Source organism: Drosophila ficusphila, unplaced genomic scaffold, assembly GCF_018152265.1.
Source record: "Drosophila ficusphila isolate 14025-0441.05 unplaced genomic scaffold, ASM1815226v1 contig_414, whole genome shotgun sequence".
Taxonomy (NCBI): Eukaryota; Metazoa; Arthropoda; class Insecta; order Diptera; family Drosophilidae; genus Drosophila; species Drosophila ficusphila.
The window spans coordinates 20,082,675-20,099,662 of record NW_025064328.1 but is presented as its reverse complement, the minus strand read 5'-3'; the positions used below and the strand labels follow the sequence as shown (position 1 = coordinate 20,099,662).

The following is a 16,988-nucleotide window of genomic DNA, read 5'->3' as shown; positions in this document are numbered from 1 at the left end:
GATTTTTTCGATAGTCACTTGTTGATTTGAAACTGCCTGCCTATACTATAAGTCGACTGTTTGCTTTCATACCGCTTTTGTTACCGTGTGGCTGTTTGTTTTTATTTGATTTGCTTCATCTTCCGATACGGAAGACGACACCTGACGCAACGAGGCTCAGTTCAGATCGCTCTGCTCCTCTCCTGTTTGTTGTTGTTGTTGGCTTTAAATTGTCGCAGCGAAATTGATCGGTTTATGAGGTTTTCGTTTTTGGCAAATTTCAATGTCAGTGGCACTAATTCGCAGTATGCATATTGATTTGCCGTTTTCGCTGAATTAAAATGTATCAAAAGATGATCAGTAAATGCGGCTTAGGCGACAAAGCACTCTTGTTCAAATCGGCTAACGAGGTAAATGATAACAACGGTTTTGGGGCTGTTGAATTTCAAAAATTATTTATTTTTTTTACAAAATATTTAAAAACATTTTTTAGTTTTCACTGTATATTTATAAAATGTAGATCTCTTAAATGTTTTGATCTTCTTAACCATTTCTTAAGTAAACGTTGTCCGGATTATGTACCACAAATTAGTTTCTTATTACATTTTGTAAACTTGTATTCATATCCATCCATTATTTCACATTGTTTTTGTTGTGACCGGCTATTGTTATCGAACATATCACCGGAAAATGTCAGTGAACCCGCTAAGAAGAAGACGATTGTTAAATCGGGCCACATGCAAGTGCTGTGTCGGCCATATTCATATTCCTCTATATGCATGAAATACCGATTTAATTCAGCGTTCTTCTTTCAATTCATGTGACGTGTATGAGTAGGCGAAGTACTCGATTATGTGGCATGTTAAACAATGCTCAATAGATGGCAATTGTTTAAATACTTTGTCAGTAGCGGCAACAAACAAGGCGCTAAAGATTCGGGCAATGCTCTTCGGGAAGGTCGAGCGGCAATATTTACTTGTTTCGGTCAAATAAATTCCGATTAAAACTACAGCAATTAACGGTGAATGTGTTTTTTAAAGTGAGTTTGAATATACCCAAAATCGCACAGGAAGCAAAAAAAAATACTCGGTTAGATGGCGATTAATTGACACCTAATTTATTCACTTGTTATGCACAAATTGTAATAAGTTTAGGCAGGTACAAGGAGACATAAAATGTACGATTTTGTCGTTACGGCTATTTTCTTACCATTTCGATTTCAGTAGCTGTTTTGTCGTTAAACTTTACTATGAAAATATTATTTTATTATTATTTGATTTATTTATATTATCTTGAGGATATTTCTTTCTTACCTTTTGATAACTGTTTTGTTTTATTTATTTTCTATTTCTAGGTAAGTCCCGATATGTTAGTATTAATCAAGTTTTGGAACGGGTAATCTGATCTATCAAGGCGAACACCTGTGTTTATAAGTGCATGTGGATTTCAATTTACCGAAGACGCCGGGGAAAGTATGTTTGGTCAAGTGCTGAAGCCAAATGATACAATGAATGCTGGCCGACTGTGGTTGCACAGGACTTTTGGAGAATATTCATTAGCTTATTAGTTGGTACATGTCTCGGTCACTATCTTTTAATTGGCAGCGACTATGCATGCCTTTTCCATGACGGGTTCAATGGCGTTCATAAGAACTCAAGCGGAGACATTTAGAAACGCATAATTTGATTTCCACTGACGCGACAACGCCAAGTTATTTTGGTTACGTGAACAAATTAATACAACCTGACATTTTGTCAGTAACAGCGCCGAGGTAATTGTTTTTAACTCGGTTTGATCTTTGCAATCAACGCACTTTGTGACTAATTGCTGTCGTAATTGCTAAACTGTTCAGTTCATCTCGGAGCGATCTAAGAGCGAGGCACTTGAGGGTGAAGAGCGAGCCTGCTCTTCGATCAGCTGTTGGACTGCTTGGCCAAGCTATAAGAGACTAAACGCACGACGGCGGCTAAGAGAGCCGGAGAGCGGGAGCGGTTCACCTACACCTGAGCAGCGAGCTTGGCTCAAATGGCACACACATAGACGCCAAGACGGCGACTGCGAGTGTGTCGGTGCGGTGGCAAGCGGTTAAAACCTTTCTATAAAAATTTTATAAACGTATCAGTTGTCTGCGAAGCGGTGCACAAAACGGACGTGTAATCGGAAGACGCGCGAAAACGGTTCGAAAATCGGAATACCGCCTGTACACGCAACACATAGGAAATCGAAATCCAATCAAATGCCTTAATCGCATTCAGCCAAAGCTCGCGGACTTCGCTTACAAGTTGTTTCGTTCACGGGCCGACGGAACAATCAACAATCCACCATCCACAATCCACTATCTACCTAGTCGCTCGCGGCACGAGTGGCGCATGCGCGACCTGTCTGTGTTGGTGTCTTACTTCTAACGACCAGTGTTTCCTTTGTTTAAAAGTGCATCCAGAAAAGCCCCAGTTTGATATGGAAAAGTGGCGACGAGAGCAGCAGTAGCAGCAAAAGTGGAAAAGGTACAACACCTGGCTACAGTATGCGGAACCATTCCCAACTCGGATCTCAGATCCGATAGAGATGGGGCAGAACTTTCTATTTTCTTTACTGTTTCGCGTGTGCTTTGCTGGTCATGCGAACATATTTGCTTTGCCTCGGCGCAACGCCCCTGGAATTATAATTGCGTTTTTCGTGCGGAATTCAAAGTCGAACATATTAAATAAGAAAATTCCTGGGAGTCGCGACACGTTGTTGCTGGTTCGGTGGAGTTATGCAATGGCTGCCTGCCACAAAGTCGTCCTCCTCCTCTAGTTTTCGCGAACTTTATCGTTCACTATGTGCTAAAATGCACTACTGGCTCACCAAACGAGTGATACATTTGTGTGAATACGGGTGCGCAGAGTTCCGTGCACATGATCGTTTTTATTCACCGACTGGGGTTCACTTCGTCGGCGATTTTGTGTTTCGAGCCACCATCCCAGGCCGCAGAAACCATATCAATTTTGACTTACGTGACTTAGCCAAGCTGCAGCACTTCGCACATATTCTCTGCGTTCAAGCTGTGGCTTAAGTTGAGGCTTAAGCTCGGAATTAGCGGGCTCTAGGGCCCTTCTTTCACATCGCTTCTCTGTCTTTTCTCGGCAGAGCGCGGAGTACCATGGCCATAAATTTCCTGTGCTATGAGTCATTCCCGTCAGTCCGAGTCGGTTAACAACAGCAGTGGCAGCAGAAAAAACGATAAAGATACAGATACAAAATATTCAGTTGAAAACACATGAAAATTGCTTTCAAAGGTATTGAGTGTGGAGCGCCAGAAGAGCAAAAGAGAGGCGAAAAAGCTCATTGTTTATGGTGGCTGGCTTTGTGGTCCGCTCATTGTTGTTGGAAGTGCGAGCGGTAACCTCTGCTACCGTTTCCCGACTGAACTCACAGACATTTTGCCATAAGTGCTGAAGCAATTTATAGCCAAACTGTTCCTCACTGTTCCACCTCATGAAATTGCTCTCCAGGTCCCACCATTTCAGGCACACTTCGATTTTCATGAATTTGATGCAAAGTTTGAAGCAGAGATTGCAGTTCTGCTCGGACACATTTCATGGCCAACGTAGTTACTGTTAAATTGTTGTTATTAATTTTGGCTTGTGTTAATTCAGTGGTCTTTGCCAGACCAGAGATCTGTTCTCGGGTTAACTTGAAAACGGTTTTTTTTTTATTTTTCAGAGGAATCGCTAAAGCTATTACAGATACTACGCATATTCAAATATTTCACATACGTTGGTATTATCTTGCAGCCAAATTATTAAAAAAAAAGGAAATAATCAAAAAAAATATTTGGTGCCGCCATACACACAAAATAATGTGGGTAAAGGAAGAGAATTGGTTTCAGATAAAATGCTTTGAGTGGAATAAAATGGCTGCTACTAAATTTAGTCAGTGGTCTCGTTACCATTGTGCAATGACCTAAATCATGGGCACAAAATCAAAGCCAAACTCATTTTTGGCCATCAGTTTTTTTTTTTTTTTTTTTTTTGCTGGCTGGCTGGTGGCTGTCGGTCGTTGCCTATGTTTTTGGTGGCCAAAAAGCTTACTATTCATTTGCACATAAATGGGTAGCAGCACGCGGACAACCAACTGATTTGCTGGCTGACCGCGGGCTATGTTGTTTTCTTTAACTTGATTTAATTTTTGGATTCGTGGAGAAAGTACGGGCTAGAGTTTAAACTTAGTCTGGAAAGACTTTTTCCTGCCCACTTGTACTAATTAACGACGCATTGGCCACCGAATGATGGCCTGAGTTTATATTTCTCATCAGTGTAGGTTTCATAATTCTTGGAGATAAATATACCGCCTTAGCAACATATGCTCGACCGCAAATGTTGCAGCAAACCATCAAACAATCCGTTGGCAACAACCGAAAGAGTTTCTGTTTGATTTTCGAGGTTTGCTGTTTGTGTTTGTGGATTGGCGCACTAGAAGGAAACAACAAAGAAGCAGGCAACAGCAACAGCAACAAAGCACCACTAAACCGGTTCAATTTGGGTCGTAGTACTTTTGAGTGCAATTGTTACCTTTCCAGTAACCACAACAACGGCAACGGCAACAGCTCCAATCGCACTCGATGCCACTCGCTCTGCAGCTCATTATGCCCGTTATTATGTTGGTCTTGTTCAGTTTTCTTGGCACGCGCTGCCAGCGAAAAAACCAACTCCCACACGAAATACAAACGAAAACAAACCGAGCGATATTTTGTAATGACCATGTTTCGATTTGGTTAGCATAGGTCAGTCAGACAGCTCGTGTTTGAGTTGAGCTTCTGATTTTCGCTGAGCCTTAGATTGTCCTTTTCTTAATGAAAGGGTGTGCAGGAACCCATAAGGTGGTATTCTGATAACTAGTTTTGTGTGTTTACATTGGGCAGCGGGTTAAAAAAAAGCATGTATACGATCCCATTGGTCTAAAAGCTTTTGATACCGATTCCGATACTGGTCAATAGTGTTTGTTCTACATTGCTTTGTATACTTTCTTTAATATCCCATTAACGATCGCATTTCACAACTCAAAGCAATGAGGTAGCGTTAAAAAGGTTTGTAAAACTCGACGAGACTAGATCTTGTAGCTGAAAGGAACACACAAACATTTTCAGAGGAGCTTTCAATCTCCTTTTGAGAATCTGAGCGATGCCAATACGGGTTCAACAGGTTTTGTCCGCCGTTGTTATTATGGTTATTGTTGGTGCTAATCAACAAAGCAGCTGTTTTGTTTTAAAATTATTTAACTCTTGTTGATATTAAATATACACCGCACTTGAAAGTGAAGTTTATTGGGACTAATTATCGATAATACACAACATTTCTGTCTTTTCTTTAGTAGTTAGGGATTCCTATTCGAATGGTTACAAAAACAATATTAAGTGGAGCGGGTTAACAACTGACAAAATTAACAAACAAATTGCGAGGACTGAAAACTTTAGTTTCTGACTCATTTAATATTCGGGAATGAGTCAGACTTTTAATTTCAGCACTTAAATTAATGACGAATGTATTAAGGTGAAACTAGTCTTTTAATGATTTTACTTGCCTGGCAAGGCAGATTATTATATTAAACCTAAAGAGTTTATGCTGCCTATAATTTTTTGAGGAGTCCTACATTTAAGAGTATCCTGAATTTGTTATTTTCAAATGGGTAATTAATGGGTATCTTTTAGTCGTTTCACTTGGGAATGCTCTTCCGATTTGGTTTGTTTTGCGGTTTTTGTTGACATTGACATTTGCTGATGCTGACAGTATAGCGACGGTCTTTAATTCAGTGCAAGTCCACTGCATTGTTTCAGATGGCGATGCCAAGAGGGGATTAGGCCACAGGATGTCCAGCTGAACGCTTCCTGTGGGTTCTTATCGCCTTGTTGGCCACTCCGTCTCAAGAGCTCCTTTGCCGGCTCTCGTCAGTCGTTCACCTTGCCACCGTGCGGAACTCTTCAGTCGGAGCCGCTGCCTTGGAATCAGATTCCATCTCGATTCGAGGTAAACGATCTTGATTACGTGGTGCATATAAAAAAGAAGTTCAATGGTCAGCTGAAAGACACCTTCAACTTCTGCGTTCGGAGAGCTACTTTTCAAGATTTTGCTGCTGATCTGGTTGGGGTCGATGAATAAGTTACCGCGTGACAAGATTGCTGGCAATCAATTTAAAGTCGCACTGCCCACAACAAATAAGCAGCCAAATCTTCCATCCCCCTATATTCTGTGTGAATCATGCGGGCCAACTTACCTCCACAACAAACTAAATATGCGTTCGGCAATCTGTCGTTAGTTTATCTTTCAATTGGTAACCAATAGTATGCCGAAATCCCAAGGACTGCAACAGTGGAGCCTTAAAGAAGACCACATTGTCGTTCCGTTCAGTAGATTCCGCCGATATGTTCATCACGTCTGGTTCTTGTATGTTCCTCACGACCGACCCACGCATTCCGAGTGATTTGCTACCCGCTCCAATTCATTCCATCACATTCGAATCGTATAAAACATTTCTAACGGCCTAAATGTTTTTCATGCACACGCCGCCAATTGCTTGAATATCTTATACGTTTTGCATGTTATGTGGTGAACCTCTCAAGCCAAAATTCAAGGCTAAATGAAGCAGATTAGGAAAAATTCTAGGCAGATAAAAGAATTTCGATTGCGTAAACCCCCCGGCGTAATTAACATAAATATTTTAAAGCACGAACTCTTTTTCGCTGCGGATCAGAGGTAAACAAGAGCCGGAATCGAATTCCTCGCCAATGATCTCTCAAATGTAGCAACCAGCGGAGCACAGAAACAGTAAAGAAATCAACCAGCGGCCACCCGAATATTTTCGTGTAACTCCAATCTTCTTCTCCCTCACAGTCGCTAAATCCAGTATCCAATCCTGTACGGGAAGGCAATAATGACGGCCATGCCCGTGGTGTGGTGCACCGATCCGAACTCGGTGAACAACAAGCCCACGGCGTTCGCCCTGCACGGAATCCAACTGCAAGGGAATGTAACAGAGAAGCAAGTCCACGCCCTCCGGGAGCTGGTGAACGCCGCCGCCGAGGGCCGGCTCATCCTGCCCTCAGATGGCACCTTCACGCTGCTGGACAGCGGGCTCAGCATCGAGAGCTCCATCGTTGAGCAGCAGGCAAGCAACCCGGCCAGCCCCGGCGAGCCACCGGCAGGTGGCCAGTTGACCCAGGCGAAGAGCCCCAAGAACACCTACATCCTGATGCCCGTGAACAAGGCGGAGGGTTCCAAGCAAGGGGGAGGAGCGTTGGCGGGAGCCGGAGCTCCGACGGGGCAGGCGATTGCAGCCGCTGCCGCCCAACTTGAGTTCCTGCTGGAGCCCAAGTACTCGCCCACGCCGGACAGCAACCCTGGGACGGACGCCAATGCTGCGGCGGCAGAAGGCGGGGCGACCGAGGAGGTTCTGTACGAGTTCCTGTGCTGCGCCAAGTGCATGAACGAGCAGCGGACCGGACCCACTTGCGCCGGGCGGCGGCTGCAGCGCTACTTGAGGACCTGCAGCAGTGGCAGTGGCAGGAGCGACTACGAGCCGGTCAACGACCCAGCTCCGTGGCAGCTGCAACTGGATCCTGTCAGCAGCATCGCCAGCAAGTACGCGCGCAGACAGCAGCGACACCGGCAGCACGGCACGGTCTCCATGGGCATCGCACGTAACCGCACCCATCGCCATCACAAATTACCCATGCACAGTGTTAAAATCTTTCATAATCGCAGCACTTACACGCCAGCGACCACGGCGACAGGAGCGGTGGCAATAGCTGCGCCAAACGCTTGCCTTGTGGGCGGAGGCCGAGAAGCGTCGGCCGTTGCGGTGCCGATTCCCGGTCCGATTCCGAGCTCGGTTCCGAATCGGAATCGCAATCCGAATTCCAAGCCCAGCCCACCGACTAGAGCGAGTGTCGTCAGTGAAGCGTTTAGTTTGCTACCGACTGCGGCGCGATCTACATCTACATCGCAGGCAGAAACAACACCGACAGCAGAGGCGAGTCTGCCCGTTTACGCTCTTGTGAATAAAAACCGCCAGTTGGCCGGCGGTGACAAGACTGAGGAGGTGACCACCACCGCCGCAAGCATGCTGGCCGTGGTGCCCGAGGAGCCGTCGCCGCAGCCCGCCGCCGACGGGCGCGACCTGATCAGCTTCGACGACGACCAGGCACAAGTGGCCACTGGGGTGGGGGATGTGGGCCAGCAGGCGGGACCTGCTGTGGACCTGCTGTGCGCGCCCAACGAGGAGGACACCCTGTTGGCCCTGCTGGAGACGCCGCCGGCCACACCGCCCAAGCCCTGCTCCCCGGGCAGCAATAACTCGAGCCGCAAGACCAGCTTTGACTCCACCAGCACGCTCAGCTCCATGGACTCTGGTTTCATGGAGATGCAGAACAAACTGGATGCCCTGGCGGCAGCCGCAGCGGCAGCGGCAGCAAGTTCTTCAGGCGAAGCAGCAGCAGCAACGACGTCGTCGAACGGCGAGAAAACGGAGCGGTGCATCTACAAGGAGTGTCTAACGCAGTCGCGGAACCGCCGAAAATCCTACGAGGAGTTCAAAGCTATGTTTGTTGAACCCGCCGCGGACGCAGCCACGACTGCGACCATGCCACCGCCGGTTGCAACGACGACGGATGACGCAACAGCAGCCAGCAACACTGTGATCCCACTTTCCTCGATTTCAGAACAAGAAACCACAGGCAGCCGCGGTGCGAGAGGCAAACCGGATTGCGCAAACGAGTTTGCCGCCAGCGCCGATGAAATGGATACCGGCGACGGTGACAGTGATGGTGAAAAAGGCGCTGCTGCCGAAGGCGTTCTAGCAGCAGCATCAGCAGCGGCAGCAACAACAACCGCAGCAGCAATACCTTCAGTCAGCAGCACCACCACAGAGGCGATGCGAAAGAACTCGGATTTTCTATCGCAGATTCTCGATCACCAATTTGCGGCCAAGGAGCGCGCCAAGGCGCACAAGCGTCGCACTTCGTACGAGGAATTCAAGCGTCTGGTTAACGAAATCGAGCCACTGGAATGCCCCGATTCCGATTCCCCGCCCCTCGGCTCGGCTGTGGTCGCACCCACGACCGCAGCAGCAGCAACAGCAGCCACATCGCCGCTGAAGCGCCAGAACTCGCGGCAGCGCAAGAGCTTCGCCAGCTACTTTCTGCCGCGCCGACACTCGACCAAAGAACAAAAGACTGACAAGGAGAACTGCGCCCGGGATCTGAACGTGGCGCCGCAGGAGCAGCAGGAGCAGCAGCTGGTGGCTTACAGCAAGGCGCCGGCAGCCAAGGGGAACGGCAGCGAGAGCGCCGGCTCCCACTACAGGCGCAACTTTAAGATCTACGACAAGCTGGTCTACGGCACCATCTACGACATCATCCAGCGCAAGAACGACATCTACCAGAAGTACGACAAGTACATGACCTACGGCACCATCTACGAGATCCTGCACCGCAAGTCCTCGCAGGGCGGCGACAGATGGCAGCGCAAGAGCCTCAGCTCGATCCTGGAGGGCGGTCGCTCCTCGGGCGACGTCATCTACGACATCGTCCAGAGGCGGGAGCGCGAGAAGCAGCGTCAGCAGCGCACTCTGGAGTCCCTGGCTCCGGAGCCTGTGTCCGCGCCGAGTGGCCACAAGTACGGAACGATCTACGACATCCTGCAGAGCGAGAGACCGAATGCCGGCCGTGCTGCCGTTAAGCCGAACCCCAAGCCAACGCGCTTCGTGGTCAGCCAGGTGGAGGAGCCCGTCCAGACGCCGCCGGCTGAGCAGTCCGAGCCGGGTGCTGCGGACTCTGGCGCTGCAAAGTCCAGCAAGCCGCACAAGATGCGTCGCCTGTCGCACATCCTAAGCTACAATCGAAATGCTGCCGAGGATCAGCCGGATGCTGCTGCCAAGGAGGAGGCCAAAAGCCAAAAGAAGCGCACCCAGGCCAAGCGGCGCGTTGGGGTCACCAACCTCCTGCTGCCACTGGACTCGGAAGAGGTCTATACGCGCATCATCGCCCAGCAGCGAAGGCTCGAAAAGGAGCGCGATCAGGAGGCAGAGAGCAGCAGCGAGCCGGAGCCGTGCCCCCGCAATGCACTGACAAAGTCCAGCTCGCTGGACGCCATCTCCCTCTCCGTGGCTGTCTCGCCAGCGTCGTCGCCCTCCCCACCGCGTCCCCGCCGCAGCCTCAAGCAGCACCGCTGTCTCCAGCAGCGGCATCAGATGCCTCTGGTCAAGAAGCACTCGCTGGACAACTGCCTCCAGATGTCGGCGGCCATTCCCAGCCGACAGCCGCTCCGCCGCTGGTCCAACCAGACGCCCCTCAAGTGCACCTGCCCGCACGCTTCCGAGGAGCTGACCGCCAACGAGAAGTCCCGCTCGCTCCCCACCGCCTGCTCCGCCCCCTGCTCCCAAACGTGTGCGAACCCAAGCTCAGTCGATCAGAGCCCGGCCACAGCAAAGTCCTTCGGAAAAACGCCAACGAAAACGGCCAAGAAAGGCAAATCGCGTCGGCTCTCAGAATTTACGCACGGTGAATTTTTAAATGAAAAATCGTAAGTTTGGCCTCCTACTTCAGTCGCACGTTCCTCATTCACCTGCTCCTCTCCCTTGTCACAAGCTATTTTTGCATTCAAATGACTAATTTCTGATAAGAGCATCGGCATAGGGTGTTCATTAAGGAAATACTTATGTCAATTTCTGTACTATTTTTTATTTCTACTGTGGATAATTGAATTGCTTATATTTGGTACCAGGGCTGGCCACACATTCAAACAAAACGGGATTGGTGGGGTTCCAGGGTTGCAATCCAGCCTGCTCCTCTCCCTTGTCAAAAGCTATTTTTGCATTCAAATGACTAATTTCTGATAAGAGCATCGTACTATTTTTTATTTCTACTGTGGATAATTGAATTGCTTATATTTGGTACCAGGGCTGGCCGCACATTCAAACAAAACGGGATTGGTGGGGTTCCAGGGTTTCCATCCAGCCAAGTACAGAAAACAGCAAGCTTCTGCTGTTACAAATATAAAATGCTTTAATTGACTCGCTGATAGGAAAAGAAAACATAAGAAATATGCATTCTACTGTTATTTTTTACTACCTAATTCTGCACAATAAGCACATTGTAGCTTTTCTTCGCCCACAATGATTATGCCAAAATTTTCCACTGCAACAAATACGCTTGAAAGAAACGCAACTTCAAGGCCAAAACGCTTCAAATTGGTTCAGTGTTTGAAATTTGCATGTCAATGCGAGCTGACAAAAATGTCTGGGCAAGCTCCAGTACACGTGCTGCCCAGGCCAAACCGAATCGGGCTAACTGAAGCACTCGCAGAGGCCAAAAGCAAAAGTTAAGACACACTTTCGGCACCTCCCTTCCCTCCCATCTCCAGCTCCATCGCCCACCTGTCCACTTGACCACGAGCGGCACTAAAGGCAGCGGGGGTAACACTCAAAAATGCGTCGAACAGTGTTTGTTTATCGTTTAATTAAAACAGAGAAAAACGAAAAACTGTCACGACTTTCCTCGCCTAATGAACTTCTTCTTTTGCGAGTAAACAAACGGTAAATGCCCCATCCCAAAAGTCTGCCCGTTCATTCGATAGTCAAATATAGCAGGTTAATAACGTTATCGATGGAACGTGCTCGAGCGCTCTCCCTCGCACCAACGATCGCTTACGTGGTTACAACACTCGCACAGTGCGAGTGGCGGGCCAATAGACGCGGATGATCGTCGGAGGGTGGAGGAGAGAGCGAGAAAGACAAACAGTTTGCCAACGAACGACCTACTACCTACCTACTGCGGCTATTCGGCCATAACTCTGCCCCCTTAATCCTCCCCCATCCATCCATCCATCCATCCATCCATCCAAACGTAGGGTTCTGACTGATCCGAGTTTCCCCATTTGGCTGGAGTGAAGTGCTCGCCAGTGGTATTCACTCGCTTTTGTTTTGGGTTCTCCACAATGACAGCGGTTTTGCTTTCAAACGATTGCCTTCTCAACTATGGCCAAGCGCCTTGTTATTGCCAATAGCTTTGCCATTAGTCACCTTTGTTGATGATTGATTTTCCCCAGAACAAATCCCAGTTACCAGATATTTGCTACTACTTGCGAGCCACTTATTAGCAGTAGGAACAGATTGCCAATCAAAGCTAATAACTTCTGGCAGTTGGTGAATTCCTAAACAAATGATTACGCTTTAAGCAGTTTAAAATTCAAAACATATACCTATAGCAAAAATGTAAGTTTGTAAAAAAATGTTTATCCAAATTACAAAAAATATTTATTTTGAAAAAATGGTTTCCCAAAGTGTTTCCGAAATCAAACCATACGTTTTGAACTTGAACGGTTTATCAGAAGAAAGCGATTGCATTTTGTCAATTCATTTTGTTTTCTGGTGGCTCCTAATAGCTGTATTTGGGTTTACATTTTCACTATCTGTCTCTGGTTGTGCAACCAACTTTGAGATATCCTCCCAGCACTCCCTCTAATGTCAGTCATTTCAGTGGCTGTGTCGCACATTTGATTATGCACTGGCTCAGCAACGGGTTATCAATTGTCTTGGTGCCGGTCCCACAAATTAAAAAACCATTAGAAGTGCAACGGAACCGCCGGTTGGCTCGCCAATGTGCAGTTTCGTTTCGGTGACAAAGTTTCTAGCGTGCCTGACCACCGTACTTAAATACATACTACCATAGCAGGTTCTGACTGATCTCGACCCAGAACAACAGAAAATGGACTGGGTGCGGCTGGGAGCTTTGTGCTCCCGATCAGTATTCATTTTGTCAAAGCGCTGCCCCGTCCGCCGACCTGAAGTAGATCACTTCCTGTGCAGGCCTTAAACGAACTGCACGACAATGACGGACTTCGGTCCGGAACTTTCCGATGCCATCATATTGCGACTGGCTAATTTTAAGAACTCGCAAAGAAAGCCAGCCTGGTAATTACTTGTTTCGAGTGCTCTGAAGCGGAACGGAGCTTCGGACCTGCCCAAAAACTACACACGTAACTCCAACGTGTCGTATTTCGATTCGTTCTGCTTTTGCACATGCTACCCATAGAAAAATCTCGACGAGCATTCTAATCGCGTCAGGCTGTGGATAATGAAAATGACATTGAATTGCCTCATGTTTCGATCGGCACTGATTTCAATCAATTTTCAGCCACTAAGCTCGAGAATTTGCCAAAAACGATTTTCAATTGCTTTCGCGTGCTAGCAAAATTCTCTTAGCGGAGAGCTAACCAGCAGCGAATTTATGGGAAAGTGACAACTGAAAACGTAGCCGGAACTTGATAGTTTTGTGGTCTTCCATTTTCCATCGCCTCGTTAAAAGGAATGGCAATGGCAGCCGCAGTTTGAACGATTCTGGAAAAGTGGTCTCGGGCGGAGGGAGGGACTCCGCTAGCAAGCCTACCATTAACAAATTATTTAGCCATAAAAACCAAATCTATTGCCCCGGTCGGAGCGGACCACGCCAAGTCCGTCCGACCATATTTATTTTTAGATGTCCGAACTGGTTGCGTTCCCAGCTGCTGGTCGTCTGCAATGATATGGAATTTGTGCAGCAAGTGTTTCTGCGTGCCGTGTGTTGCGATTGCAAGCCCCGTCTTAGGCATCCTGTCCGGCCTGCAGTCAGGCTCAATTAAATGGGCCCCAGTCCAGCAGCTCGCATTTCACAGCCAAGAAGAAAAACTGCATTTGAGCAGGCACATTGTTATTGTTCGTCTATAGATCTATGCATCGCGGTGTTGTGTGCTTATTTAACCAGCATGTCCCGAGCCAGCTTGAAATTGCTCTGGAAATTCACTGCAATTGGCGCCATCCAACAATTAAGTGTGGCTCCAATCGCTTCAACGTGAATTGGCTTGGCTTGGTTTGGTTTTAAAAATAGACACATGGTCCACAGCTTGATCCACAACTGTCAATTGGCAAGAGCATCGTCTCCAAGGCTGATGACGGCCACCAACTTTAGCTTAACTGCAAGCTCGAATGCCGGAAATAAGTTATTTTTTAACTAATATAGAGTTGATGCAAGAGCAATTCTAATGAAAGACGTTGATAGCTGCTTCGAAAGTGAGCGATGTTAAATATGAGATTTAAGTTGATCGAGAAGAACAAATTCACCAGCTATAAAAAGCACTGTGCAAACCAGTAATATGCGTTAGAGTAATATGTGTTAGTCTTATTTAACTTAGCTTTTTATAGCAAAGGTATAGGAACTAGGATACAATTTGTCGATCAACTCGATTGACCGATTAACCCTGCCAATCGACTTTATCACAGCTGATCGCATGGCGTACAATCGTATTTGCAGTAGTCGCTGTAGTAGTTGTTGCTGGTTTAATAAAATAAATAACAGTTGATTAATATTTTCCCAGAAGCCTGACGTCAGATTGGTTGAAATTTATAAATAAATCAGTTGGGGGATCTGGTTTTCCATTGACTTACCGTTATTGTTTATATCTTAAATAATTTCATATCCTAGCACGTTTTATATTGTCTAGTATATATATTGACTTATGCAACTTTATTTGTCAAAACGATTTTAAGAAGTTAAATTTTGTGAACAAGGCTAATATATTACATGACGTTGATATTTATTAATACTACGTTTAGTTTTTCCGTGTCCATTATAAGATTACTTAAGTAGATACCTCTATTATTAACTAGACCTCAAACCATTTAATTAAACTACATCCAATTTGGACACAGAGTTAGGGCATTTCAAATAAAATTGGACAACTGTAATGTAATTTGTCCTCTTATATGAGTTTTATATTAACCGAAAATAGGGGAATAGTATTTAAAATGACCATCAGAGGAGGCTTTACTGTATGTCGACGGTTCATGATGATTGCTCAAGTGCTTCTAATTAAACACGAGACGTTCAGCGGATGTTGGGTCTCTGCGGCAACAGGCAATTATAGAGAAAGTGACAGTGCAGTAGCTGGACTGCATGTCTGCGTATCAGTTCCAATGAAAATGGTACTCCAATTAATACGCGCCTGAAGACGGGAGGCGGCACGGGGCTTTTTGGTATGCAGGAATTCACGAGAAATACCCAAAAGGTAGTAATAAACTTAAAGTTGATTAGGGGCAGCCCACTCGGGGAAACAGCTTAGACAACAAATTAGTAAATGCAAATTTCGAGCCCCTGCCACCTGATAATGCTGATGAAGATGGAGATCATCGCCAGCTGGGTAGTTCACACCATCTCTTAGTCAAACTCGTGACGTGCTGAGAACCGAACCGAACCGACCCAACCCGTTTCGTTGGTGTCCGCTAACAGATTGCACAAACAATGCCGGCGGACTTCGTCATGACCTGCTTCAATGAATTTTAGTAATGGCAGCTCCAGAAGGAGGAATAGAGAGCGACCGCAAACGATTGACAGTGGCTGACGGGGCCAAACCGTTGCTCGAGTCCGTGCAAGCTGCCAAAGTTAGTCGCGTCTGGCCCAATTGCCTCGAGTGATTGGAAACGGGTACGAGGAAATTAGTCCAAGAGGCCCAGCCAAAGGGGCTCTAAGGGGCGGCATACTCGTGTCAATCAAGTGGACCCCGGGCTCGTCATCTGGGCCAACTGGCTGGCCAACGAAACGGGCTCCTTTCTTCCAACTGTGAGGTGCGAGCCAGAGGCCTCCAAGACCTACTCGATTGATTCGGCAGTTAATCTAATTTTAACTCAAAAGTGCATGCGTCCAGGCCGGCCAAGTGCAATTAAGTTACCAGCTGAAACTAGCCAAACTCGTTACGACAAAGATCGAACATGCAGCTCGGCAGAGCCGTTCCAGCAGCCATGGCCAAAAAAAGCCTAAGACCATGTTGGGGCGTAGAAAAATTGTAGAAAAAACGAAAATCCTCCACGCCTTGAATGTTGTTGCACATATTTTTAGACAAAATCGAGTTACACTGCTGCGCGGTGTTTAAAAATAGCTCCAAGCTGCGGGCACTGTGGCAAGACGAGCGATGGAGCACAGTCCGATCTTATGGAAGCTGCGCATGCGCTTGGCTTAGGCATGCTAAGCTAGTTTTAGCAAGACGTCCACACCAGTTGTCCTTGCCTCTAGGTTTATAAATATAGCCTTGCCTTAGACCAAGTGTCTATGCAGTGGATCTTCCCTATCTCGAATTTGTATAACATATACCTGCAACTTAACTTAAAGTATGTTATTGTTTAACAAGAAAGGAAGCTAGCTTCGGCTAGCCGAAGCTTATATACCCTTGCAGTCATCAAATATGTGGACCAAAATACACAAAGGCTAAACAACATCGAAGCTATGTCGATTTTTGTATTAAGTTTTTATATTTTCGATGGTTGTTCATATGACAGCTATATGATAAGGCCGTTCGACTTTTATGAAATTTAATTCCAAATTGAAGAGTCATCAGAAAACACTATATTCCAAAAATGAAGCTTGTTTATTTGAAAAACAACTATGAAATATTTTTTTCCGTTAATTCTATATAGAATGAATATACTTTATGGGGTCTGAGGTGTCTCCTTCACTGCGTTGCTAACTTATAACTGAAATTATAACACCCTCTGCTCTGCAAGGGCATAAAATGGGTAGTCGGTACTCGTTGAGTTACAGAGTTGGCCGATCTTACGTTTTGTTTGCGTTTATCGTCCGGCTGAATCGGCTCGCCACCGGCATTAGCTACTCCTAACAGCTCCGACAGGATGCCCATTCCCGTCGTCGACTTGTCTTGTGTGTAATTAAATCGTGTTGCATATTTATGAAAGTCATGCATGCACATAAATGGTTGGAGCGCAGCAAGGCAACGCGACCAGGCCGGAGAATGTCTATAAATACGCCAAAATGGCTCTTCCCTGACCGTCGGCCTCGGCGAAGAGCAGAAATGTTGCAGTGCATTTAATGGCGTCTAATAAACGCTTATTGGCGTAATAGACACGTGCTGGCGAGGAGTCAGCCTGCCCCCCGCATGTGCCTCGTCAATCAATCAACCAGTATGCAAACACGCCTCCCATTCATGAGCATG

General features: G+C 46.7%; 1 protein-coding gene across 3 annotated transcripts in view; it reads left to right on the top strand.

Moving 5' to 3' along the window:
- LOC108091132 (tyrosine-protein kinase Src42A) overlaps positions 1–16,988 on the top strand; it is a 35,707-nt gene that overhangs the window by 13,799 nt on the left and 4,920 nt on the right. The window contains exons 1-2 of one of the 3 annotated variants that reach the window (XM_017190163.2): positions 1,370–2,483; positions 6,849–10,535. The exons of 1 other annotated variant lie outside the window; for it this stretch is intronic. In XM_017190163.2, coding sequence (XP_017045652.1) covers positions 6,889–10,535 — 3,647 coding nt within the window. In that variant the 5' untranslated portion in view covers positions 1,370–2,483; positions 6,849–6,888. Of the gene's footprint in view, positions 1–1,369; positions 2,484–6,848; positions 10,536–16,988 lie in introns of those variants that run through there. One more of the 3 variants, XM_017190162.2, reaches the window with a different exon arrangement.